Source organism: Vulpes vulpes, chromosome 15 (assembly GCF_048418805.1).
Source record: "Vulpes vulpes isolate BD-2025 chromosome 15, VulVul3, whole genome shotgun sequence".
Lineage (NCBI taxonomy): Eukaryota > Metazoa > Chordata > Mammalia > Carnivora > Canidae > Vulpes > Vulpes vulpes.
In genome coordinates, this window is record NC_132794.1 from 41,627,622 (window position 1) to 41,653,555 (window position 25,934).

The 25,934-nt window shown below is 39.8% G+C and overlaps 1 protein-coding gene across 7 annotated transcripts in view; it reads left to right on the plus strand.

Annotated features, from left to right (window-relative positions):
* The window catches only part of FMN1 (formin 1), a 420,196-nt gene that overhangs the window by 99,970 nt on the left and 294,292 nt on the right, over positions 1–25,934 (plus strand). For 4 of the 7 annotated variants that reach the window (XM_072738177.1, XM_072738178.1, XM_072738176.1 and 1 more), the window contains one exon: positions 17,824–18,002. The exons of the other annotated variants lie outside the window; for them this stretch is intronic. In XM_072738177.1, coding sequence (XP_072594278.1) covers positions 17,824–18,002 — 179 coding nt within the window. The remainder of the gene's footprint in view (positions 1–17,823; positions 18,003–25,934) is intronic. 7 annotated transcript variants of the gene reach the window in all.

Sequence of the window (25,934 nt, forward strand, 5' to 3'; positions counted from 1 at the left end):
GGATTCGATCCCAGGTCTCCAGGATCGCGCCCTGGGCCAAAGGCAGGCGCCAAACCGCTGCGCCACCCAGGGATCCCTCTCCTCCTCTCTTATTCCCACTCCCAGCCCCTCCTTCTCCTTCCTTTCCTTTAAAAATGAAAGAAATGCAAAACCCATTCTTAGCTCACAGGGTATACAAAAATGGCCTGTGTGCTGTATTTGGCCTTTGAGCCATAACCATCAACCTCTGTGTCAGGTATATATTCCCAAATAGTTCTGCAAGGATGTATTCCAATTTACTCTTTTACCAGGAATCTTAGAAAGTATTTGTTTCACAGTAGCTTCCTTGTATTGTTTCAATATTAATATGGACATTCATTCTGTACTATTTGTTCCTTAATATTTTTCAAAATATGTAACTTTACATTTACCACTGGGTTTTTAAAGATGTTTTTGTACTATAGGCATTTAGTACTCTAGGTCCAATTCAAAATATTCTATGGAAGACATTTGTTTTGTTAGGCACTGAAATCAAATACATGTATCTCTAATGTATGAGAACCTAAAATGGCCAAGTTGCACTCTTAGCTTCCTGTCTAAGAAAATCATGACTACATTCCCTAGTAGAAGCATTGCTCCGTGGGTCACTAGGATCCAAACCCAGCAAGCCCAAGGTTGCCAGGATAAGAAGCAAAAATTATGCAAATGATTTATTAAGTATAATATTGTAAGGGGCTAATCTACCTTTGGTTTCCAGACTTGTGTGTTCTGAGAGGAACGACACAATATTTTTTTCTACTAGTTGAAAACATATGCTACATTCTTGGGGTAATTGCAGAGATCTGTGCCACGATAGAAGATTTGAAAGATGTAGGGGTGGCGATTTATACCATGCTTCCATTTAAATTCTCTTTTGGCTAGTGAGGAAACAGATGGCTTTCAGAGAATAACTGGATTCTTATAAATTTTATTACATGGGATGCAATTTAGAAGTGCTGTTTCAGACATGGTATCCTTACTGAGTATTATCAGCATAGCCTCTGGGAGCTAATATGCATTTATTGATTTAAAAAATGCTTTATTTTCATGCCAATCAATTCATCTTCATCTGTAAGAGACAGCAGTATGCCATCATTGTCTGACTTTAGGACCATGACAATTTACCTTTTATCTATCATAATATAATCTGAAAGGAGTCTAATTATTTTGATTTCTCTTAAAAGATTACACTGGCCCATTACATTACTGCTATTATTCTAACTGGGCATGGCAAGCATCAAGGAAGCAAGCACCCTAGATGCTTTAGTAATACTCAAGCATGCTACAGGGTAGGAAATAAACACCATTCCTGATGCCAATGACTCTATCAGTCAGAGTCCTGGCAGAAAATAGTTGGTACATTCAGAAGGGTTTAAACTGAGAATAACTTAATGAAGAGATTATGTCCAGACCAATTAAGAAAACCAGCTTGGGTTTGTAAGGTTCCTAGAAGCTAGCGACAACAAAAAGCCATTTACCAGCCCTAGGCCTGAAGAGGGAAAAGGTGGGTGAAGAGTATTATAGGAAGCTGGTAAGAATTGGAGCATGGAAGAGGGTTAGGTAGCAAAAGATAGGGTTGCTGAAAAAAGTAGCCACCACTAAGACTATACATTTTCCTCTGATCACCACTTTTGCTACATCTCAAATGTTTTCTAATTTCCCCTGTGACTCTTTTTTTTTTGACCTATGAAGTTATTCTTCAAATATGGTGTCTAATATTTGGAAATTAGAAATTCCAAATATTTGGAATTTTCCAGGTAGTTCCACTTATTAGTATCTGAATTTAATTCCATTTATCAGTGTAACATATTTTTATGATGTTGATATTTTCAGATTTATTAATGGTACAGTATGTTGATGATTTTGATAAATTCCATATGCACTTGAAAGAATATGTATTCTGTAGTTATTCGGTAGTGTATCTTATAAATATCAATTAGGTAAAATTGGTAGCAATGTTGTTTAGTTCTTCTATATTCCTACTGATTTTCTATCAACTTGATCTGTTGACTACTAAGACAGGAGTATTGAAATCTCCAAATATAATTGTGAAGATAGATAGATAGATAGATAGATAGACAGATATATGATAGATATCTCAGACCAGTTCTGATAGCTTTGCTTATGTATTTTGAGTTCTGTTACCAGATACAAACTGGGAGTTTAGGATTTTAGGTAGTTTAGTAGCTTAGGAAGTTTAGGATTGCTCTTTCTCTCTGATAAATTGACTCCTTATCATTAGGAAGCTTCTTTGTTTATCCCTGGTAACATATCTCATTTCAAAGTTTATTTCTCCTGATATTAATATAGCCACTCAAGCTTTCTGTAATTAGTATTTGTATATATAGCTTTTACCATCGTTCTACTGGTACCTTATTTATAATTTTATATTTAAAATGAGTTTCTTGGAGATGATGTATAATTGAGCCTTACTTTTTTACCCAGTCTGATAAACCCTGACTTTAAATTGGAGTGTTTAGGTGATTTATATTTAATGTAACTATCAGTATAGTTGAGTTTTAATCCACATTCCATTTGTTTTTCTTCCTTTTTACATAATTTTCTATCTCCTTTTAGCTAGAGTGCTTTCTAGGATTCCATGTTATATCTACCATTGGAGATAGCATTTTTAAAAACCAATAACTCTATAGTTTATAATATGCAAATTTAATTTATCACAGTCTATTTTAAATTATACTGTTTCACACAAATGTCTGACTCTTAAAACAGAATATTTCCATTTCTACTTCTTGAATATGCTGCTATTGTTGTTAGCATCTCTATGTCCATATGTTATAAACCACACAATACATTATTTTTATTTCAGTTAATTATATTTTTAAATAACTTCAATAATGAGGAAAATGTCCTGTGTATTAATTTACATGTTTATAATTTTTGGTATTTTCCAAATTTTCTTCTGATTTTTTTTAAGATTTATTTATTCATTTTAGAGAGAGAGTCAGGGGGAGGGAGAGAGGGAGAAAGAGTCTTAAGCAGACTCCTTGCTGAGTGCAGGCTCAATCTCATGACCCTGAGATCATGATGTGAGCTGAAACCAAGAGTTGGACCCTCAATCAACTGAGCCACCCAGGTGCCCCTCTTCCGATTTTTTTTCCCTTTGCCAGAAAAAAAAAAAATTAACAATTTTTTGACATTTCCTGTGGTCTTAAGTCAGCTGAAGATGAATTGTCTGGCTTTTAATTGTCTGAAAAATCTTTGTTTTCCTTTCAGTTTGGAAGATATTTTTACTGCATGTCAAGTTCTAGGTTGACTCTTTTAATCCCTTATCTTTCAGTATTTTAAAGTTGTCATTCATTGCCTTCCAGCATGGATGTTCAGCCAAGAAGTCCTTAATTATTCTTTTGTTTGGTTTCATATATAATATTCTTTTCTCTGACTGCTTTTATAATATTCTTTTTATAACTGGCTTTTTACAACTTTATTTTTATAGTTTCCTTTATGTTTATCCTCCTTAAGGTTCATAGAGCTTCTTTGATCTGTGGATTTATACTTTTTGTTAAATTTGGAGAATTTCAGCCAGTATTTCTTTCTTTTTATAATAAATTTATTTTTTATTGGTGTTCAATTTACCAACATACAGAATAACACCAAGTACTCAACCCGTCAAGTGCCCCTCTCAATGCCCGTCACCCATTCACCGCCACCCCCTGCCCTCCTCCCCTTCCACCACCCCTAGTTCGTTCCCAGAGTTAGGAGTCTTTATGTTCTGTCTCCCTTTCTGATATTTCCCACACATTTCTTCTCCCTTCCCTTCTATTCCCTTTCACTATTATTTATATTCTCCAAATGAATGAGAACATACACTGTTTGTCCTTCTCCGATTGACTTACTTCACTCAGCATAATACCCTCCAGTTCCATCCACGTTGAAGCAAATGGTGGGTATTTGTCGTTTCTAATGGCTGAGGAATATTCCATTGTATACATAAACCACAGCTTCTTTATCCATCATCTTTTGATGGACACTGAGGCTCCTTCCACAGTTTGGCTATTGTGGACATTGCTGCTAGAAACATCGGGGTGCAGGTGTCCCGGCGTTTCATTGCATCTGTATCTTTGGGGTAAATCCCCAACAGTGCAATTGCTGGGTCGTAGGGCAGGTCTATTTTTAACTCTTTGAGGAACCTCTATACAATTTTCCAGAGTGGCTGCACCAGTTCACATTCCCACCAACAGTGCAGGAGGGTTCCCTTTTCTCTGCATCCTCTCCAACATTTGTGGTTTCCTGCCTTGTTAATTTTCCCCATTCTCACTGGGGTGAGGTGGTATCTCATTGTGGTTTCGATTTGTATTTCCCTGATGGCAAGTGATGCAGAGCATTTTCTCATGTGCATGTTGGCCATGGCCATGTCTTCCTCTGTGAGATTCCTGTTCATGTCTTTTGCCCATTTCATGATTGGATTGTTTGTTTCTTTGGTGTTGAGTTTACTAAGTTCTTTATAGATCTGGGAAACTAGCCCTTTATCTGATACGTCATTTGCAAATATCTTCTCCCATTCTGTAGGTTGTCTTTTAGTTTTGTTGACTGTATCCTTTGCTGTGCAAAAGCTTCTTATCTTGATGAAGTCCCAATAGTTCATTTTTGCTTTTGTTTCTTTTGCCTTCGTGGATGTATCTCGCAAGAAGTTACTGTGGCCGAGTTCAAAAAGGGTGTTGCCTGTGTTCTCCTCTAGGATTTTGATGGAATCTTGTCTCACATTTAGATCTCTCATCCATTTTGAGTTTATCTTTGTGTCTGGTGCAAGAGAGTGGTCCAGTTTCATTCTTCTGCATGTGGATGTCCAATTTTCCCAGCACCCTTTATTGAAGAGACTGTCTTTCTTCCAGTGGATAGTCTTTTCTCCTTTATCGAATATTAGATGACCATACATTTCAGGGTCCACTTCTGGGTTCTCTATTCTGTTCCATTGATCTGTGTGTCTGTTTCTGTGCCAGTACCACACTGTCTTGATGACCACAGCTTTGTAGTACAACCTGAAATCTGGCATTGTGATGCCCCCAGCTATGGTTTTCTTTTTTAAAATTCCCCTGGCTCTTCGGGGTCTTTTCTGATTCCACACAAATCTTAAAATAATTTGTTCTAACTCTCTGAAGAAAGTCCATGGTATTTTGATAGGATTGCATTAAACGTGTACATTGCCCTGGGTAACATTGACATTTTCACAATATTAATTCTGCCAATCCATGAGCATGGAATATTTTTCCATCTCTTTGTGTCTTCTTCAATTTCTTTCAGAAGTGTTCTGTACTTTTTAGGGTATAGATTCTTTAGCTCTTTGGTTAGGTTTATTCCTAGGTATCTTATGCTTTTGGGTGCAATTGTAAATGGGATTGACTCCTTAATTTCTCTTTCTTCAGTCTCATTGTTAGTGTACAGATATGCTTCTGACTTCTGGGCATTGATTTTGTATCCTGCCACACTGCCAAATTGCTGTATGAGTTCTAGCAATCTTGGGGTGGAGGCTTTTGGGTTTTCTATGTAGAGTATCATGTCATCAGCGAAGAGGGAGAGCTTGACTTCTTTGCCAATTTGAATGCCTTTAATGTCTTTTTGTTGTCTGATTGCTGAGGCGAGGATTTCCAGTACTATGTTGAATAGCAGTGGTGAGAGTGGACATCCCTGTCTTGTTCCTGATCTTAGGGGAAAGGCTCCCAGTGCTTCCCCATTGAGAATCATATTTGCTGTGGGCTTTTCGTAGTTGCCTTTTAAGATGCTGAGGAATGTTCCCTGTTTCCCTACGCTCTGAAGAGTTTTGATCAGGAATGGACGCTGTATTTTGTCAATTTTGTCTCTACATCTAATGAGAGGATCATATGGTTCTTGGTTTTTCTCTTGCTGATATGATGAATCACATTGATTGTTTTACGAGTGTTGAACCAGCCTTGTGTCCCAGGGATAAATCCTTCTTGGTCATGGTGAATAATTTTCTTAATGTGTTGTTGGATCCTATTGGCTAGGATCTTGTTGAGAATTTTTGCATCCATGTTCATCAGGGATATTGGTCTGTAATTCTCCTTTTTGGTGGGGTCTTTGTCTGGTTTCAGAATTAAGGTGATGCTGGCCTCATAGAACGAATCTGGAAGTACTCCATCTCTTTCTGTCTTTCCAAACAGCTTTAGTAGAATAGGTATGGTTTCTTCTTTAAACGTTTGATAGAATTCCCCTGGGAAGCCATCTGGCCCTGGACTTTTGTGTCTCCGGAGGTTTTTGATGAGTGCTTCAATTTCCTCCCTGGTTATTGGCCTGTTCAGGTTTTCTATTTCTTTCTGTTCCAGTTTTGGTAGTTTGTGGCTTTCCAGGAATGCGTCCGTTTCTTCTAGATTGCCTAATTTATTGGCGTAGAGCTGTTCATAATATGTTTTTAAAACCGTTTGTATTTCCTTGGTGTTGGTAGTGATCTCTCCTTTCTCATTCATGATTTTATTAATTTGAGTCTTCTCTCTCTTCTTTTCAATAAGGCTGGCTAATGGTTTCTGTATCTTATTAATTCTTTCAAAGAACCAACTCCTGGTTTTGTTGATCTCTTCCACAGTTCTTCTCGTCTCGATTTTGTTGAGTTCTGCTCGAATCTTAATTAACTCTCTTCTTCTGCTGGGTGTAGGATCTATTTGCTGTTTTTTCTCTAGCTCCTTTATGTGTAAGGTTAGCTTTTGAATTTGAGTTCTTTCCAGTTTTTGAATGGATGCTTGTATTGCGATGTATTTCCCCCTCAGGACTGCTTTTGCTGCATCCCAAAGATTTTGAACAGTTGTATCTTCATTCTCATTAGTTTCCATGAATATTTTAATTCTTCCTTAATTTCCTGGTTGACCCTTTCATCTTTTAGCAGGATGGTCCTCACCCTCCACGTGTTTGAGGTCCTTCCAAACTTCTTGTTGTGATTTAGTTCTAATTTCAAGGCATTATGGTCTGAGAATATGCAGGGGACGATCCCAATCTTTTGGTATCAGTTCAGACCCGATTTGTGACCCAGTATGTGGTCTATTCTGGAGAAAGTTCCATGTGCACTTGAGAAGAATGTGTATTCAGTTGAGTTTGGATGTAAAGTTCTGTAGATATCTGTGAAATCCATCTGGTCCAGTGTATCATTTAAAGCTCTCGTTTCTTTGGAGATGTTGTGCTTAGAAGACCTATCGAGTATAGAAAGCTCTAGATTGAAGTCACCAGGTATAAGTGTATTATTCTCTAAGTATTTCTTCAGTCTGGTTATTAATTGATTTATATATTTGGCAGCTCCCACATTCGGGGCATATATATTGAGGATTGTTAAGTCCTCTTGTTGGATAGATCCTTTAAGTATGATATAGTGTCCCTCTTCATCTCTCACTACAGTCTTCGGGGTAAATTTTAGTTTATCTGATATAAGGATGGCTACCCCTGCTTTCTTTTGAGGACCATTTGAATGGTAAATGGTTCTCCAACCTTTTATTTTCAGGTTGTAGGTGTCCTTCTGTCTAAAATGAGTCTCTTGTAGACAGAAAATAGATGGGTCCTGCTTTTTTATCCAGTCTGAAACCCTGCGCCTTTTGATGGGGTCATTAAGCCCGTTCATGTTCAGAGTTACTATTGACAGATAGGAGTTTAGTATCATCATGATATCTATTCAGTCCTTGTTTTTGTGGATTGTTCCACTGAACTTCTTCTTAAAGGGGAATTTTAAGAGTCCCCCTTAAAATTTCTTGCAGAGCTGGTTTGGAGGTCACATATTCTTTCAGTTCCTGCCTGTCTTGGAAGGTCTTTATCTCTCCTTCCATTTTGAATGAGAGTCTTGCTGGATAAAGTATTCTTGGCTGCAGGTTCTTCTCATTTAGGACCTTGAATATATCCTGCCAACCCTTTCTGGCCTGCCAGGTCTCTGTGGAGAGGTCTGCTGTTACCCTAATTCTCCTCCCCATAAAAGTCAGGGATTTCTTGTCTCTTGCTGTTTTTCTATTGATTTTAGGGGGGATCTCTCTATTTCCTGGATCTGAATGCCTGTTTCCCTTCCCAGATTAGGAAAGTTTTCAGCTATGATTTTTTCAAATACATATTCTGGCCCTCTGTCCCTTTTGGCGCCCTCGGAAACCCCAATTAAACGTAGGTTTTTCTTCCTCAGGCTGTCGTTTATTTCCCTTAATCTGTCTTCATGGTCTTTTAATTGTTTGTCTCTTTTTCCTCAGTTTCTCTCTTTGCCATCAACTTGTCTTCTATGTCACTCACTCGTTCTTCCACCTCGTTAACCCTTGTTGTTAGGACTTCTAGCTTGATTGCATCTCATTCAATTGATTTTTAATTTCTGCCTGATTGGATCTAAATTCTCCAGTCATGAAGTCTCTTGAGTCCTTTATGCTTTTTTCTAGAGCAACCAGTAGCTGCATAATAGTGCTTCTTAATTGGCTTTCTGACATTGAATTGTAATCCAGATTTTGTAACTCTGTGGGAGAGAGGACTGTTTCTGATTCTTTCTTTTGAGGTGAGGTTTTCCTTCTAGTCATTTTGCTCAGTGCAGAGTGGCCAAAAACAAGTTGTATTGGGAAAAGGAGAAAAAGAGAGGAGAGAAAGAAGGAAAGAAAAGAGAAAAAGAAAAAAGAAAAAAGGAAGAAAAAAAGAAGAAAAAGAGAACGAGAAAAAAAGAAAGGAAAAAAGGGTGGGGGAAGGAAACAAAAAGCAAAAAAACAAAACAAAACAAAACAACAACAAACAAACAAACAAAAAATACCACAGGGGAGTATCTTCCGATTCTGTATACTTTAAGTCCCTTGACTTCCCCTGGAACTTGTCCGTCTCGCTGGTCTTCTGGGGGAGGGGCCTGCTGTGCTGATTCTCAGGTGTTAGCACTTGGGGGAGCTGCTCTGCCCCTGCCTGGTGCAGGGCTCAGTGGGGGTGTTCACCCCGTGAGGCCCCAGGAGGAACAACCACAGTGGCGGGGCCAGCTCTGCAGCCCTGGAGTCAGCTCCCGCAGTAGCTCCGGGGCTCTCCGTCTGCAGGGCCTGGAGGCTCCGGGGCGGGGCCGCTGATCTGCTCAGCTCGGGCAGGAGCGTCCTCGCTCTCCTGGGCCCTCCCGGCCTCTGCCTGTCCCGGGGGAGGCCGGGTCCTGGGCTGTGTCCCGGCGCCCTGTGCTCCGGGGCCTGCGCCCTTGGATTCGCTCCCGCCCCGCAGCCCCCTCCGCGGAGCCCCCGCCCGAGCCCCTCCGAGCTGCTCCGGGTCCCGCCGTGCGCGCTGTAGCCCTTAGGGAGCTCGGCGCATCTCCCGGGGCGCAGGTGCCTGTTAGTGTCCCCGGGAGCCCGAGGGCATCCCCGCCCTCCTGGGTCCTGCTCCACCTCCCTGCGAGCCCCTTTCCGCGGGGAAGGTTGGTGCAGCTCCTGCTCCTCCGGGACGGGGCTCTCCTGTCCTGGGGACACTCGCCCCGGCCTCAGCCCGGCTCCTCGCGGGGTCCCTCCCCCTTGGAGGCCTTCTGTGTCTTTATTTCTTTTTCCCCGTCTTCCTACCTTGATAGAAGCGCGGACTCTTCTCACTGTAGCGTTCCAGCTGGTCTCTCTTTAAATCTCAGGCCGAATTCGTAGATTTTCAGGATGATTTTAAGGTTATCTAGGTAATTTGGTGGGGACAGGTGACCTACTCTTCTGCCGTCTTGCCCCTCCCCTCAGCCAGTATTTCTTTAAATATTTTTCCACTTCTCTGCTTCTAATTTTATATATGTTAGACTGCTTGATATTTCCCAATAGGTCATTGGGCCATATTAATTATTTTTAGTCTAGAAATCATCTCTTCAACTGTAAGCCCAAGCAATTATGAGGCTCACTTCACTTGTTATACCTCTTTTAAGGATTATTGAACTACACTGCTTACTATCAAACATTTAAAAATAGTTGTTTAGTATATTTTGTTTAGTTTTTAATTATTTATGGTAGGAGGTTAATTCTGGGCTCTGGGTTCAGGACCCATTCTCCTACATACTGTTTGATCCTGGGTAAAGTTAACTTCTCTGTTTCATTACTTTTCTCATCCTTAGAATGTGATTATTTATACCACCCTTGCAGGATTATTGTGAAGATTCTCAATAACACGTAATGTATATAAAGCATGTGACACATAGTAAAAGTCCCATATGAAGGACATCACTCACCCCTAAGAAAATAGATTTGTGAGGAAAGTGGGAGTGATAAATTAGGCCTCGGCTAAGATTGTTGGGATCAAGTGCAGGCCTGCTCTATAGTAATGATGGTCGTTGGAAGAAGGAAGGTAGAAAAGCTCTAGTCCCTAAAACATTTGGCAAAGCAGGCCGTTTAAGAATCTGTTTCAGGGCAGCCACTACTTAGTCGTGCTGCTGAGGAACTCTTCACTTTACTTTCACATCACTGGGTTGTCAAGATAATTTCCAAACCTCTCTGGTTCAAAGGACAGAGCCTATTTGTAGACAACTAGATCAGCATCACTAGCTCTGTGAAATCAACTGTTGGTCAAAACAGCCTGGATGGAGCTAAGGCCAACATGGGAATTGACTGTATTATGTACCAATCTCTCTCATAATTTAACATCAGAAAAATATTGATCAGCCCTGAATAATATGTATGTTTCCCCCCCCCTTTTTTTATTTTTTAAAGATTTAATTTATTTATTCATGAGAGACACAGAGAAAGAGAGGCAGAGACACAGGCAGAGGGAGAAGCAGGCTCCCTTTAGGGAGCCTGATGCAGGACTCGATCCCAGGACCCCAAGATCATGACCTGAGCCGAAGGCAGATGGTCAACTTCTGAGCCACCAGGTGCCCCATTTCCTCCTTTTAAAAAAGAGATTTATTTATTCCAGAGAAAGAGAGAGAGCATGGGGGAGGAGCAGAGAGACAGGGACAGACCTACTGGTAGTTGAGCAGGGCTGGAGCTGAGGCTGAGGGACTCTAGTGGGGAGTCTGCATGGGGCTCCACCCCTCAACACAGAGATCACTGGCCTGAGCAGAAACCAAGACTCTAACCCTTCACTGCCTCACCCCTCCTCCTTTTGATAATAGAACTGCTTTGTTTTCCAGGACACTCAAAGTCATATTGTGTTCTTAATCTCTTAAATGTTTACCCTTAATATTGACATATGTGCCACCTTTTTTTCTTTGTCTCAATCTTGTTATGCATATTCATGTTTTGTGACTCTCTTAAGGGATCTCTTAAGATCCCTTCCTTTTGAAAAAAGATTTAAAAAAACTCATCGTATATTTTATAATCCAAGCCTTAGTATTTTATAGTTTTTTTTCTTTACTATACCTCCTTAGCTATTAAGACAATTAGTAGCTATGTCATATCTCTTCAAGAGTTGGATTCCCCATGGGTATAGCTATTCCCATAATAACTGAAACAATGTGATATAAAGTGGAAAAATGTGATTCAAATTTATTTAGAATGAATATGATAAGAAATGTGTTCTGTATTCTTGTTCTTCACTTCAGTAATATTTTTTGTTAATGAGCAAGTATCTTCCTTAACATCAAATATACCAAGATTTTTTGAAACAGGCATTTGAAGTACCAACATCTAATTTCCTCAGCATTTACTATCTGAAAATGGACAGAGGTTCTTATGTCTCAGGGAATCCTACAACCTTCCAAATGTGATTTTCTCTTAATCTTTTCTGCACCAAACCTTACTTAGAAGCATCTTCTCCTACCTTCCCTCCATTCTAAAGCAGAGTGACTCAGCATCATTTGTGCTACTTTAAAACACACCCCTGTTTTCCAGGTGTTAAAATATTCAGGATAACTATAGCCACAAATGAGTTTCCTGACTTAAGCAATATTTGTCTCTCACTTGACATCTGTGTCCCTTGCAGGAAAAGATCATGGAGAGAAGTTAGTATAATAATAATCATAGAAATATACATATATTTATTGTACCTCCTTAAAATGCTATTTCATTTGAATCTTTGCCTATAAATAGTTTCATTCATGGCCCAAGGCTCAAGTGTTTGAACTTTAGGGAAGATGTATCATTGGATGTCATTTCTAAGGAAATGCCCTGAGGAGTTGCTCTTTTGGAGGATGATCAGCCACTTACTTACTTGGAGCTATTGCATTTGATGATGTGAATTCTATTTTTAGGACTTAAGCAGATTTGGGATCTGCTGCAGTGGAGTGCTACCATGAATTCTTATTAGCTTAATTTTTCTTCCCTTTATCTTCCTAGTCAAAGAAATAGTCCTTAATATGGGTATGTGATGTTTAGTATGGCCTCATTGTGTACAGGCTTCTTTTCTTTATTTAAAATCGGGATTTGTCTGCATCCCCCGTCAATCTGTCATCCCTGGCCCAAGTAAAGTTTCCTGGAAGGAAACAATTTTGAATACTGCTCACTAGCAGGCACTTTCTTATTCTTTTCTTTTTTTTTTTTTTAAGATTTTGTTTATTTGAGAAAGAGAGAACACACACACCAATGGGGGGGAGGAGAGCTAGGGAGGGAGAGAAGCAGACTCCTTGCTGAGCAGGGAGCCCTGATGAGGGGCTCCATCCGAGGATCCTGAAACCATGACCTGAGCCAAAGGCAGACGCTTAACTGCCTGGGCCACCTGGGTGCCCATAGTTATTTTTATTTTATTAATGAGGAAATAAAGATTCAGAGAGGTTTATTAACTCCACTAGTTTCAAACAACTAGTAAAAGTCATAGTCAGGAATTGATCCCACCTGTGAAACCATTCACATCTACTTTTTATCAGACCTCAGTGTTCTCTCATCCATGGATTGGCAATAATGCCGTTCTCTAGATAACATAAAAGATTTCCTTGGAACCTGGATTTTAGTCTGCCTTTGCCATCAGGTGGGTATTTGGAGATACCACAAACTTCTTGGTTTCAGTTTCATCAGGTATAAAATGAGCAGATAAGAGACGTACAAGATCCCTTCTAATTCTAAATTTGATTTCATGTCATTTGACTATAAACATAACTTTAGAAATTCAAACATTGCATTGGTTGGATGGATATGGATTCCTTCCTACTTCCTGGTCTACCCCATAGCCTTGTCCTGCCCTTGTATACCTTCCACCTCCACCTGCCTGTCCTTGCCCATAAGTTTTCCTTCCATGGACTTCTTGCCAGGAGTTAGAGACTGGAGTGGATGGATAAGGTGAATTCTTAGAATTAAAGCTACCTATCTGCTTAGGACACTGTATCATTCAACATCACAAGGAATGAAAATGGGGGCAGTGGGATTGGCAAGTGGTGATCTCAAATTGACAGATACCAGCCAGGAGACTATACTTTCACCAAAGTTCTGTCTCCCTGGATAAAGACATGAATAATTACACATAAGCACACAGCCTCTTTACAAGTACTTAACAATGTCACTTCCCATTAGCTGCACATCTAGATTGCCGTCTTTTGCTTGTAAGTACATGTTTGAATAACATAATGGAAGACAACCCGTCTACCTTTACATATCAGTTCTGATATTCATGGTTGAGAAAACTGCACCTCTTTGGATTTATTTTAAGTCAATATGATGGATGGCCCTGGGAACTACAGCACAGGAGGAAAAAAATTCAAGAGAGTCTCAGGCTAAGGGTTTTTTTTCCCCCCTTTCTCCTTTTGAAAGCATAACTACTTCATCACTGCTGTCAAGTGAGGGCTCAGTGTGACAGGAAAATTGAAGGAGGAAAGCTGAAAGGCACTGTAATTTTGTTCCTTAGGGACTTTTGTCCAGATTTGATTATATGGTATGTTTGCAAACTTCTCTTTAGAAGTGGATTTAGACATGTTTTATATATGTATGTTTCATACACATGTATAAATGTATTTATGCATTTATATATGTTCCTTAGATAATTAAAGACAATGCCTGCTAAATAAAGTTAATTTTTCTAATGAAATAGTTTGAGTGTGAATCTTGGTATGAATGAGGACATGGATATGCCATGAGTTTTTGATTATTTTCCAAAACCTGATATGTCAAATCATTTTTTTAGGAGGAATTATTTTTTAAAATGTATATTAATAGCCCTTAAGCCCTCTCAGCTGAAATGGTTCAAATTTTTTAATAGAGACGGTGCTTCTGGTGGGGAGAGATGATAGTCTATTAGGGAGCTATTTTGAATAGCCTCAAATCTCAAAGGCTCACAGCAAATATTTATTGTTTTCATTCACTGTCCGAAGAGTTGGTTGGCTGTCATTCACTTGATCTGATCTGGGTTCATTCTGCGGCGGAACTGTGTTTGGATCTTCTCTGTGTGTCTCATTTGGGCTTCCTAGCACATGCTTGTCACATGGTGATGGCAGAAACACAAAGCAGGGGGAAAACCACAAAATGCCTCCTAAGGTCTGGGCTCGGAATCAGCATCCTGTCACATTGCCCACATTCAGTTGGTTAATGCAAGTCACAAGGCCAGATCCAACATCCGTGGACCGGGAGGGGGGGGGGGCAATACACATCTATGCCAGTGGGAGGAGCTACAGACGCAACTGGAAGAGGCCTTGGGTGTATACTCATAATTCAGGGAGTCAGTGAAGCAATGGAAACAATCAGCAGCAGCAGCATCATCAGGAAGGGACACTGATTCTGTTTTGGAATAAACTGCTTCCAGTTTGAAATGGCTTATTACCTTTCCTTTCTGTTCTGTTGTATTGATAATTGACAGCAAAACCCCAGTCTGATGTTATAGGTTAGCACCAGGAAGTGCAGCTCATCACTTGAATGGTTGGGAAAAAGCACACACTTTCAAAGTGGTCCCCAGGTAAGCTGCCCTGCCTGTACTGTGTCTGTGCTATATGTCGTATTAAACAGTGGTCAGTTGTAGCATTAACCCCGTGTGCATGTGTGGTTCATCAAGCTATTGAAATGTCTTTGAGAAACAAAATAACCAATAAATATGGAGTGGAAAATGGACTTAAAATATGCACATGGAAGGGAAAGACATGATTGAGTTGAGGAGACTGTTCTAAGCTTTTTGCAAAATGTTCAATGAAAATATAACCCCTCAAAATCTATTGGTGTCATAAAATTAGATGACATTTGCCCATTTGACAAAACATACTTACCTAATTTCAGGTAATTTTTTTTCTCTTTATTAAAATTTATTCATTTGAAGAGAGTAGTGTGGCCACTACCTATGTTAATCAACATGGACATTTGCTTTATTTTCAACTGTTCAAAAAACTTGCGTTGGTTATATTAAAACTCTCCATTCAAAGACTTATTTTGTAAATCTGTTGTGTCCTTCCTACTGGAGAATTTGTCATTTGCACCTTGGTCCATTCCTGTCCTAATGATCTTTACCGAAATGTTTACGTGTCACCGTTGTACCTTGTGCGTTTCCTTCCTTCATAGGGATATTGTCTGGTTAAATATTAGATGTTTGAAATTAGCTCTTTCAAATGAAAACTATCTCCAAAATGAAGTTGCTTTTCTTTGTCTGTGCCTAAACTTGATGTTGTCTTTCCTCTGCATAAAGAGTGAATTGGATTGCGCTGTACACCTTATCAGTGAAGTGTCAGATAGCCTCTGCAGGGTGTGTGAGTGTGTTTGTGCATGCACCTGCATCTCATTCAGGGACACCAGACCCTGGTTATTATGGGCATTTCTCACTCTTTTATACCTGAATGACGAACGTCCAGTCACCAGACAATGTGCCTCTGATGGTATAGATGTCTTGCCTTAGATGTTGTACATCATGTTGTTTGTGATCGACATATTACATTTTGTGTTGTGTTAATCTGGGGAAACTTTACCCAAAGTCAGCAGCTCTCCCAAAATCAAGATGAAAAGTAGAGGGATTTGGAAAGAGGGGATGGGATTAGTAATTAACACATTTCTGAAGATGAGGGAGCATAGTGAGGGTCCCACACACATCTAAAAAGGTTGATTTCCTCTTTCTTGCCAGATATAAACAGTAGTATTCAAGGAGGGAGATGAGACCAATAACTGGAAGTTAACCAGAGGCAGAGCTTTCATGTCTCCATCTGTTAAAGTACAGCCGGGATGACTTTCCTCTCAGGGTCACTGTGAGGATAGAGGGGACATGCTTAGCAGGGTGTTCCTCTCCTCTCCATGGTCTCTTTACGCAGGAGCCCTTTTCTGTGTCTTCTGAGCAGGAGCAGTCACACTCTGCAGCATCTGAGGCCCTGAGCAAAAGCCCACGAGGCAGTCTGTCTGGAGAGAGTAGGTAGTAAAGGGTATAAGGCAGGGGTGAGGCCAGGTGAATAAAAAGGCCCTCACTGTAGGACATCTGGCTGAAATGAGGGAAGAGCCCAGTTATGACTTTCCAGATATCCCAGGTCTGCAGAGGAGGTGCCTGAGGTCTTGGATCCTCATTTTCTCAGTGGCTACAGAAAAGTGTTCTGTCAACAAACAGCCTGTCAGGGGGCAACTGTGGGGATGCCGTGACCTGTATCACTTTTCACCCTGAAGTGTGATTGGAAACCAGCCAACCAAACAAGCAAACAAAAAGCAAAGCCTTGGCTGTTTTCAAATTTTCTCTCTTCGAAAATCCTACTCTAATCTGAAGGAGAAGCATGTTAGCCCACATTCCTTTTGCTAGCTAACTTCTCATCAGCTCAAATCACCTGGTATGTCAGGTTTTCAGTATGGCCAAAATCGTTGGCTGGATTTGGGCCACTCTCAAAGAAACACTATTGCAAGGCTTCGGTGTGATAAATGCTCTAGCATATATTCAACAGTGATCTCTACTGCAGAGGATACTGAGCCTAAACCCTTCTGGCTGGTCACTTAATATTTTGCCAAGATTGTTTACCAGGAATTAAAAGAGACTTCCGGACTTGAGAGCTGTATGGGACTTTAGAGGTGATCTAATCTAGTAATTTCCAAACTACGTTCCAGTGGAACACTAGTGGCTTCCAGCATGTTTAATGGGTATCCTTTACATGGATTCTGTGGTCAAATAAGTGGGGAAAACACTATTAGAGCTCTGCTTCTTTACTAAAGGGCGTTTCAAAGTCTTTAATACACGAACATGAACCGTGGCTCTACGGGATACGGCATGCAGCCTCTCTCACATTTATTTGACCATGAAGTCCTTTTGTTGTACAAGGTGTGTGGCCATGTCAAGAATGCCAGGCAGAGGCTACATAATTTAGTTATTAAGAGCAGGGGCTCTGGTGTTTAACTGCCTGGGTTCAATTCCTGGCTTTCCCATTTCTTGTTCTGAAGCAAATTGCTTAATTTCATTGTGCTTCAGTTCCCCCATTTGAAGTGGGAGCACTGATAATGCCTGCCTATAGAGTCATCTTAGAAACTGAGGAACAAGGCTGAGAACAATGCCTGGCACATCCTCGACTATTATCATCCCAACATAGTATAGCTAAAAACTAGCATCAATACCCCCATTCCAGAGATGAGAAAAGTGAGTCCCCAGTAGTTCATGCATGCATGATAATTCTATCCCCAGAAATGAAGATGACCATGATGCAGCTCCTGCTCCAGAAGAACACACAAGCTAGTGACTAGTGAATGACTCAGGTAACACCTTGTAGTAGTGAATCCAGCAACTCAGGCCTCCTGACTTCTGTTCTGAAAGAGAATGGTCTGTATAGCCTGCATTGGTAAGCAAGGGTAGTGAACATAGAGTATGGCTAATAGACTTCTCTTTTTAAATTGGGTATGAGGGCAAATGTTTTAAATTCTTTGTTAGTGTGATCCAGAAAGAGTAATCAAGACAAGCTCTTTTGGGAGAAAGCATCCTCTAAAAGTGCAACCTAGGAAGGAATGTAGGAGGTAGTATGAAATGGCCCATGTAGGAGTCCCCAGATATGGCTGGGTTAGTGTTCTTCTAGCCACCACATCACTGATGGTCTTCCCTGTTTTTGTCTAGGCATCTCCTCTGAGGGCTTGTCCCGGGATTGTTTCAATGAGCAGACAGCAACCAGAGACCTTCCCAGCAGGGATGGAAGTGCATGGTTCCTGGGCTATAGAGCAGGGCCAGCCTGTCCATTTCTGCTCCACGAGGAGAGAGAGAAGCCAAACAAAAGTGAATTGTACTTGGATCTCCATGTAAGTAGAAATCTTTATGCTTGAGCTATGATTCTTTGCAGTCAACAGAGATGCACTTAATGTAAACTGTGTTCGTTAAACTGCTTAAGCTGCATTTTGTGTGTGGGTCATTGTCTAAAAATCAGTCGGTTGCAGAATACAGATGCACCTCCATGGCCTGAAATTTGTGTGCTAGAATGTGACTGTGTCTACAATTTACCTAAATGTTTTCAGAGTGCTTTCCCCACATCCGTTTTACTGCCTAAACCTCATTGTGAGAGGACATGTTTGCTGCTTCTCACCTCTTAATATCATTTTTCTAAAAATTTGAGAACATACGTTTGAGAACATCCTCCAGAGCAATCTTTTTTTTTTTTTTAAAGACTTTATTTATTGATGAAAGGCAGAGAGAAAAGCAGGCTCCTATGCAAGGAGCCCGATGTGGGATTTGATCCTGGGACTCCAGGATCACACCCTGAGCCAAAGGCAGACACTGAACAGCTGAGCCACCCAGACATCCCATCTCCAGAACAATCTAAATAGCCTATCTTTCTCACACATTCCTAAACCTGTCTTTCTCTCCAGGGGCTCAAATAACAGGTGAACAGGTGGGTGGGACATCTGCAAATACAAGATGACTCAGCCCTCTCCCTTCTCATTCATCCCTGTATTGACATAGAACCATCAGCTACACTAGACAAAACAGTAGGCTGGGTTTTAGCTGCTTCTGCATTGTAGATGGCCTGATAGATTGTCATTGTCACCACCCCATCTCTCAGTTTCTTTTCAGAGATGAGGATGAGCGTTAGGTATCCAAGAAGGATTTTCTATTTCTTTCTTTTCTTTCTTTCTTTCTCCATTAACTTTAAAGCCCATTGGCAATCTTATGTCCTTGATTCCTTTTGATACCTTCCAACTCATTACTTTCAGGCCCAGAAGTATGTGTTTGATAAACGTGGGTTAGATCTGTAATGTTCGTTCATGTGACTGGATATTTTCTCAAACAACCCAAGGGCAGAGGAACTTTGGCCCTTTTCATAACCATATTAGCATTGTTATTTTAGAAAAGCATGAAACATCCCAGGTATTGTAAAAGGAGGTTTGGAATGAAGCTGAAAGATGAAAATCTACAGCCCTTTGTGAAGTGAAATGGAAATTTGTAATATTTTTGGTTTTGGCCTTCTACCTCCAAAGTTAGGTCATGCATCTCAAGATGTGGTCAATGAAAGAAGTGTAACAGTGACATCTATTGGTCAGATTACTTTAAGCTGTGTTTGCTGCAATCGGAGGCTTGGGGTCTGAAAGTGTTGAAGTGGATTTTGGGTTTTTTTGTTTTTGTTTTTGTTTTTAAAGCTTTTATTTATTTATATAATCTCTTCACCTAGTGTGGGGCTGGAATTCATGACCCTGAGACCAAGAGTCAGATGCTCCTCTGACTGAGCCAGCCAGGTGCCCCTGAAATGGATTTTGAAAGACTGCTTTCTTTTACTTCTGTATTTTAAAAAAATTACATTTATGTGCTTTTTTTTTTTTTTAACACATTGACTAAACTATGTATTTCTGGTTTTCCTTCTCCCCTGTGAATGAAATTATTTCTTATGTTTTCTTATTTCAGTTATAAAAATCATACGCAGTCCTTTTAGAAATTTGAAATATGTAATAAAATTGAAAGAAAAGAAATAACTTTCAGCAGCCAAGGACAACTGTGAATATTTGATACATTTTCTTTGTCAAGAAAGAAAGAATAATAATTTATTATTATATATATTTTTTGGAAAAGATTTTCCAAAATATTTTGGAAATATAATATATTCCAATAATTTTTTGGAATATATTCCAGTAATTTTTTGGAAAATTATTGGAATTTTTTGGAAAATTTTTTGGAAAAAGGTATTTTCCACTATGTCTGACTTATTTTAAATGAGGACTTGTTTTAACATAAAAGCATAGGTTTTATATGTTTCCTCCTTTTTTTTTTTTCCCTTACCAGTTATTCTTACATTGCTTGCCCATATTGTTACATATTCTTTCTAGGTGTGTTTTAAATGAATGTGTAATATTCTATGACATTGTATCTCAGAAATATTTTAAATCATTCCTCATTATTTGATGTTGACATTGTTTTCAATTTTGGCATAGTCCACAATTTGGAAATAAATAGCATTACCAAACATATAATTTTTCCTATACTCCTCTTCCTCCCCCAATATTTTGGACTATTTCCTTAAGATAAACTTGGGATTATTAACTATGAATATATTTAGGCTTTTGATACGTATCACTGCATTAAAAAGGTCTATTTCCTGAACCAGACTTTAATGGTTTATATATTTATATATTTATAATATTTGTGTATTATATGTGTTATATGGGGTGTGTAAATTATATTTATAAAATAATCACAAATATATTATAAAATATATAAATATTTATATTTCTTAGTTTTCCATTAGTTATACTTTTTAAAATTGGCATAGTTTCTTTATTTTTTTTTAAGATTTTATTTATTGATTCATGAGAGACACAGAGAGGCAGAGACACAGGCCGAAGGAGAACCAGGCTCCCTGCAGAGAGCCCGATATGGGACTTGATCCCAGGACCCCAGGATCATGACCTTAGTGAAAGGCAGACATTCAACTACTGAGCCATCCAGGCATCCCTGGGATAGTTTCCTTAGATTATTTCCTACATCTGTGGTTTTTACACCTTGGGCCCTAAGGTTCCTCACCTCCAAGTCCTCTGCCCTCTTCAGACAGTACAATTTAACTCCTCTGTTTTAAATATTGATATTATAAGCATGATGTCCATTTGAAAGGCTTCTACTCATTTAGTAAAAGTTTTGATCACCACTCCAGCTTGCAAGGAGGTTTTTCCTCTTGGGGGGGTGGGGGTCTTTGAATAGTAAAATCAGGGAGGCATGTATTGCTGTATGATATTTTGATCAGTTTTAAATGTTAGACAAGACTGCCCTGTTTTCATTTTCAGTTCTGGACCTGATTTGCTGCATCAATATCAGGAAGGTACCTTCCTCACCCTTCTTCTATAGTTACCCTGCTTCTCATTAGTATGCAGGGGTGATAGCTAAAACATTTAAGAGTTGATAGGAGTTTGACACCCAGAAATTAGAATGGCCACTGGCTAGGACTGCTATTAAATTATCTTATTTTGGGGGGATCCCTGAGTGGCTCAGGAGTTTAGCACCTGTCTTCAGCCCAGGGCATGACCCTGGAGTCCCAGGATCGAGTCCCACATTGGGTTCCCTGCATGGAGCCTGCTTCTCCCCTGCCTATGTCTCTGCTCTCTGTGTGTCTGTCGCTCATGAATAAATAAATAAAATCTTAAAAAAAAATTATTTAACTATACATAAATTTTGTGGTTTTTTTAAATATATATAGAACCAGAAAGGAAATATTTTAGATGTTAGGGCCCATTAGTGTCTGTTGTAACTACTCAACTCTGATGATAAAAACAGCCATAGAGAATATATACATGAATGAGTGAGCTTCTGCTCCAGTAAAAGTTTACAGATGTTGAAATTAGAATTTCATCTAGTTTTCACATATCAAGAAATATATATCTTTTGATTCCGCCCCCCCCACACACACACACACCCGCACCATGTAAAATGTAAAGATCACTCTTAGTTTATGAGTCATTCAGAAACAGGCCATGGGCCAGATTTGCAGTTTGCCAACATCTGCTCTAGACCAAGAGGTGGAGATCTCCTTCACTTTCACTCTCAGCTCAACCACTGACCAGCTAGGGGACTGTGGGCACTTGTTCACTGTCAGTTTCTTTATCAAGTGTGTTTTGACAGAATGGAGAGGAACAGGAACCGATGAAACAAAATACTATAATGTTAAATTTTCTGATTATATCATGGGATATAACATTGCTCACCCGAGCAATGTTAATATATGGGGAGTGGGAATTATTTAATGAAAACCAATAGATCTTAATATTCTCAATGTGAAATCTCTGTCCCCATGTCACAACTCTGATCGCAAGACCAAAATTTATCTTCTGGCTCTATTTGAAGGCTCATGCAACTTTCTGTACTTCTAGCGCTATCCTTCCCTCCTCGAGGTATCTTGACCTATAATATTGTATAAGTTTCAAGTGTACAGCCTAATGATTTGATGTGGGAATATATTATGAAATGATTACCACAACAAATTTAGTTAACATCTATCCCCTCACAAAATTACGCATATTTTTTCTTGTGAGGAAAACTTTAAGATCTACTCTCCTTGCAACTTTTAAATATGCAACACAATATGGTTAACTCTAGTCACCATGCTGTATGTTATCACCAGAATTTATCAGTCTTATAACTGAAAGCCTATACCTTTTGACCACCTCACCCATTTCCTCCACCTTCACCCTTTTCCCTTGTTCCCCATTTCCTGCCTCTGGTGACCACCAATCTGTCCTCTGTTTCTGTGAGGTGTTTTTTTGGAGAGGGGGGGTTCCACATGTATGTGAGAACAGAAGGCATTTGTCTTTATCTTATCTCATTTAGCACAACACCCTCTAGATCCATCCATATTGGCATGCACCATATTCATTTTTAGGTAATGAATAGTGAGAAGATACAGAGGTTCCATTGGGGAATGGCAGGAGGTAAGGCTGCTGTAGGGTAGACCCTTGGCAGCCCGAGGGCACCGTCTTTTTTCCAACCCGTGTGTATTTCAGTGTTTAAGCAACCAGTGCCACTTGTTAGGGTTAGCATCAGTCAGCTGAATGTCAGCCAGGCTGCTGTGTGGAAAGCTGTTGGAGTGATTGTCTTCTAGTCCTACTCAAATACTGTGGGCCAATCTGGTTGATCTATAAAACTCCTGAAAGACTATAAACTCAATGCACAGTCAGTTCCACATCTAGGTTGGAAGGTTGCTAAATATTGCATAGGACATACTTACAGTGAAAAATAAATATTTGTTGTCTGAAATGCAAATTTAATTGGTTGTCCTTTATTTTATTTACTAACTCACAGACATAGGTATCAATTTTGGGCACAGTGTCCAAATGCACCAAATGTGTGAATTGTCCTGGGGTAGCATCTCTATATAAGAACCCTTGGTCACCCCAGAGTGCACATGTAGAATATGAACATTACAAAGTGAGCTTCAAAGAGCAGTATCTTAAATCCACCCAAATAGGAGCTATCATTAGCCACATTCCTCAGTTTCTGGTACACCTCAAATGAGATGTGTCAAAGGCAACTGACTTTGGACAGACTAGAGAGCAAGTACGGCTTCACTCTTACAAGTGCCATCTCTTGAAAATTCCATCTGAGAGGAATTTTCCCTGTGGGGTATGGTTTATAAGATGTCTGTAAACACAGGACAAGGCTGGGGTAGAAAAGACACTAAAAGAAGTGTGGTGGGATGCCTGGGTAGCTCAGAGATTGAGCGTCTGCCTTTGGCTCAGGGCGTGATCCCCGTTCAGGGATTGAGTCCCACATCGGGATCCCTGTGGGGAGTCTGCTTCTCCCTCTGCCTGTGTCTGCCTCTCTCTGTGTCTCTCATGAATAAATAAGTAAAATATAAAAAAATAATAAAATAAAAAATAAAAGAAGTGTGGCCTGAGATTGAAAAAAAGCTGTGAAAAGCAAGAAAAGGTAAGCAGTCATCCGGGTTGTATATTGGCTGCATGAATTCTGAGAGTCGGCTTTTGCACACCGGCTTTGAAAACACAAAAACTTAACTCTTGGTGATTTTAGACTTCAGTGATCATCTCAATCACCTTCTCACCAGTGTGGCCATGAATTCTCGCTCCTAAATTGGGGTCACCGGCTGGGGAGGATACAATATCAGCTCCCAAGTAATTGCATCTCAAGAATGGAAGGATATAATTACCAAGGCCACACCCCACCTTAAGTGTTTAAACAAGTAACAGACACTTTCCTGTACTGATCACCTCTTAAATGCCTGGCACCAATTCCTTTCAGGTATTATTATACCTATCATGCAATAAGAAGAAAGGTTCAGCCAAGTCAAGGGGAAGGATATGAACCCATGTCTGTAAGCCTAAACCTAACAGCTTAAATGTTAAGCTCCTCTACTTCTCCACTACTTTGGCTGTTTGTTTGTTGTTTTGTTTTCAACTTAAGAAACAAAGAAAGTCATTTAATGGATATAAATTAGCTCCCATAACCAGTGAGGAGTGAGAACCAGGCTCAGAATTAGATAACTAGAACTGAAGTCAAAATCACCCCACAGAACTCAGTCTACTGAAGATTTTGCAGCTGCTAATGTGGCAGACTGGATGCCTTGGCCTTGAAGACGTTGGTCTCTAAAATTAAAGGGGAAGTACTGACAAGAACATGAGATGATGTCCTTCCTTCCACTCACTCAAAATAGCAAACTGCAGAGCATTATTTAGGTTCAACAACAAAGAATGCAGGGTGCCTTTGCAGTCCATGGAGAAGGCCACGTCCTGGTCTTGTTTTCTTGGAAGCCAGTGAGAGCCACTCCAAGCTAGAGGCCCCAGATGGACTTGCCCAAATCAGTAACATATCCATGACAATGGGCTTGTATTTGCTGGTGAAGTGAATTCAGAAAACCAGAGTCATTTGTTTCCTGAAGAAGCATGTTTATTTGTATCTGTGAGTACATATGTGCAAGTGTATGTGTATGTGAAAGAGAGAAAGAGCAAGAAAGACAGAGAAAGGGCAAGACAGAGAACATGTGCCTATTGGCTATGGGATAAATGATCAAGAAATGATCCAGGTAAAGAGAAGAGGTAAAAAGTGATGAATTTTGGATTGAACTGGAAAATCACTTTTTTTTCCTTACAAACACTATCACTTTAAATCATGACAAAGCAGCTGAAAAGGGGTTATCTGATTTTACTCCTAAGCCCTGTGAAATTTAACCAGTTTATCTCTCAAATTAGTTCTAATTTTGAAATTGGTGTGGAAGGTTATTGTATTTAAATAGAAATCTTCATTTATGCCCATCATCAAGTTCAGTTCTTTCTTTTTTTTTTTTTTTTAAGATTTTATTTATTTATTCATGAGAGACACAGAGAGAGAGGCAGAGACACAGGCAGAGGGAGAAGCAGGCTGCATGCAGGGAGTCTGAGGTGAGACTCCATCCCAGGACTCCAGGATCATGTCCTGGGCCGAAGGCAGACGCTAAACCACTGAGCGACTCAGGGATCCCCAAGTTCAGTTCCTAAGCCATTTTCCACACTTCCCTTAACATCCACCTGTCCTCTGTATGTACTGCAGGATAATGATACATCTAGTGATGACTCGTATTTCTTTATAAAATGAAAAGAACTTGGCTTACCCATTGAGCCAGGTTAATGTTTAATGGAACTGTGAAATTCACTTTTCTTTGATCTTGATAACACTTACTGTCCTTATTTCCTCTTTGTCTATTCCTATAGACACCATAATAGCTATGCATATAAAATTTGGACTCTTGAGAGTGTACAGAGAAAACTTCGCATTATGCTTTTTTTTTTTTAAGATTTTATTTATTTATTTGAGACAGAGAGTATAAGCAGGGGGTGGGGGGTGCAGAGGGAGAAGCAGGTTCCCACAGAGATGGAACCTGAGCAAGGATGAGGGGCTCCATTCCAGGATCCCAAGATCATGACCTGAGCCACAGGCAGACGCTTAACCTACTGAGCCACCCAGGCCCATGTATTATGCTTTTATAACCTGGGAGAACATAGAACAGAACTGAATTTTATAAAAATAGTGAGAAATTTGCCTAGGAGTTTTATTTTAAATACCTTGGTATATTGCTGCTGAAGTATTTTGGGGTGATTTGGTGTCCCTAAAATTCAGATACTTGCTTTTTTGCCCCATTTGAATGAGTTTCACTTTTTCAGCCTGCTTTTTCTGTCTTAAAAACTGCAGCTCTGTATGTACTCATTGGACCGAGTGTTGTGTCACATGGTCTCTTTAAACCTTGGTCTCGATTCTACATGTATCACCTA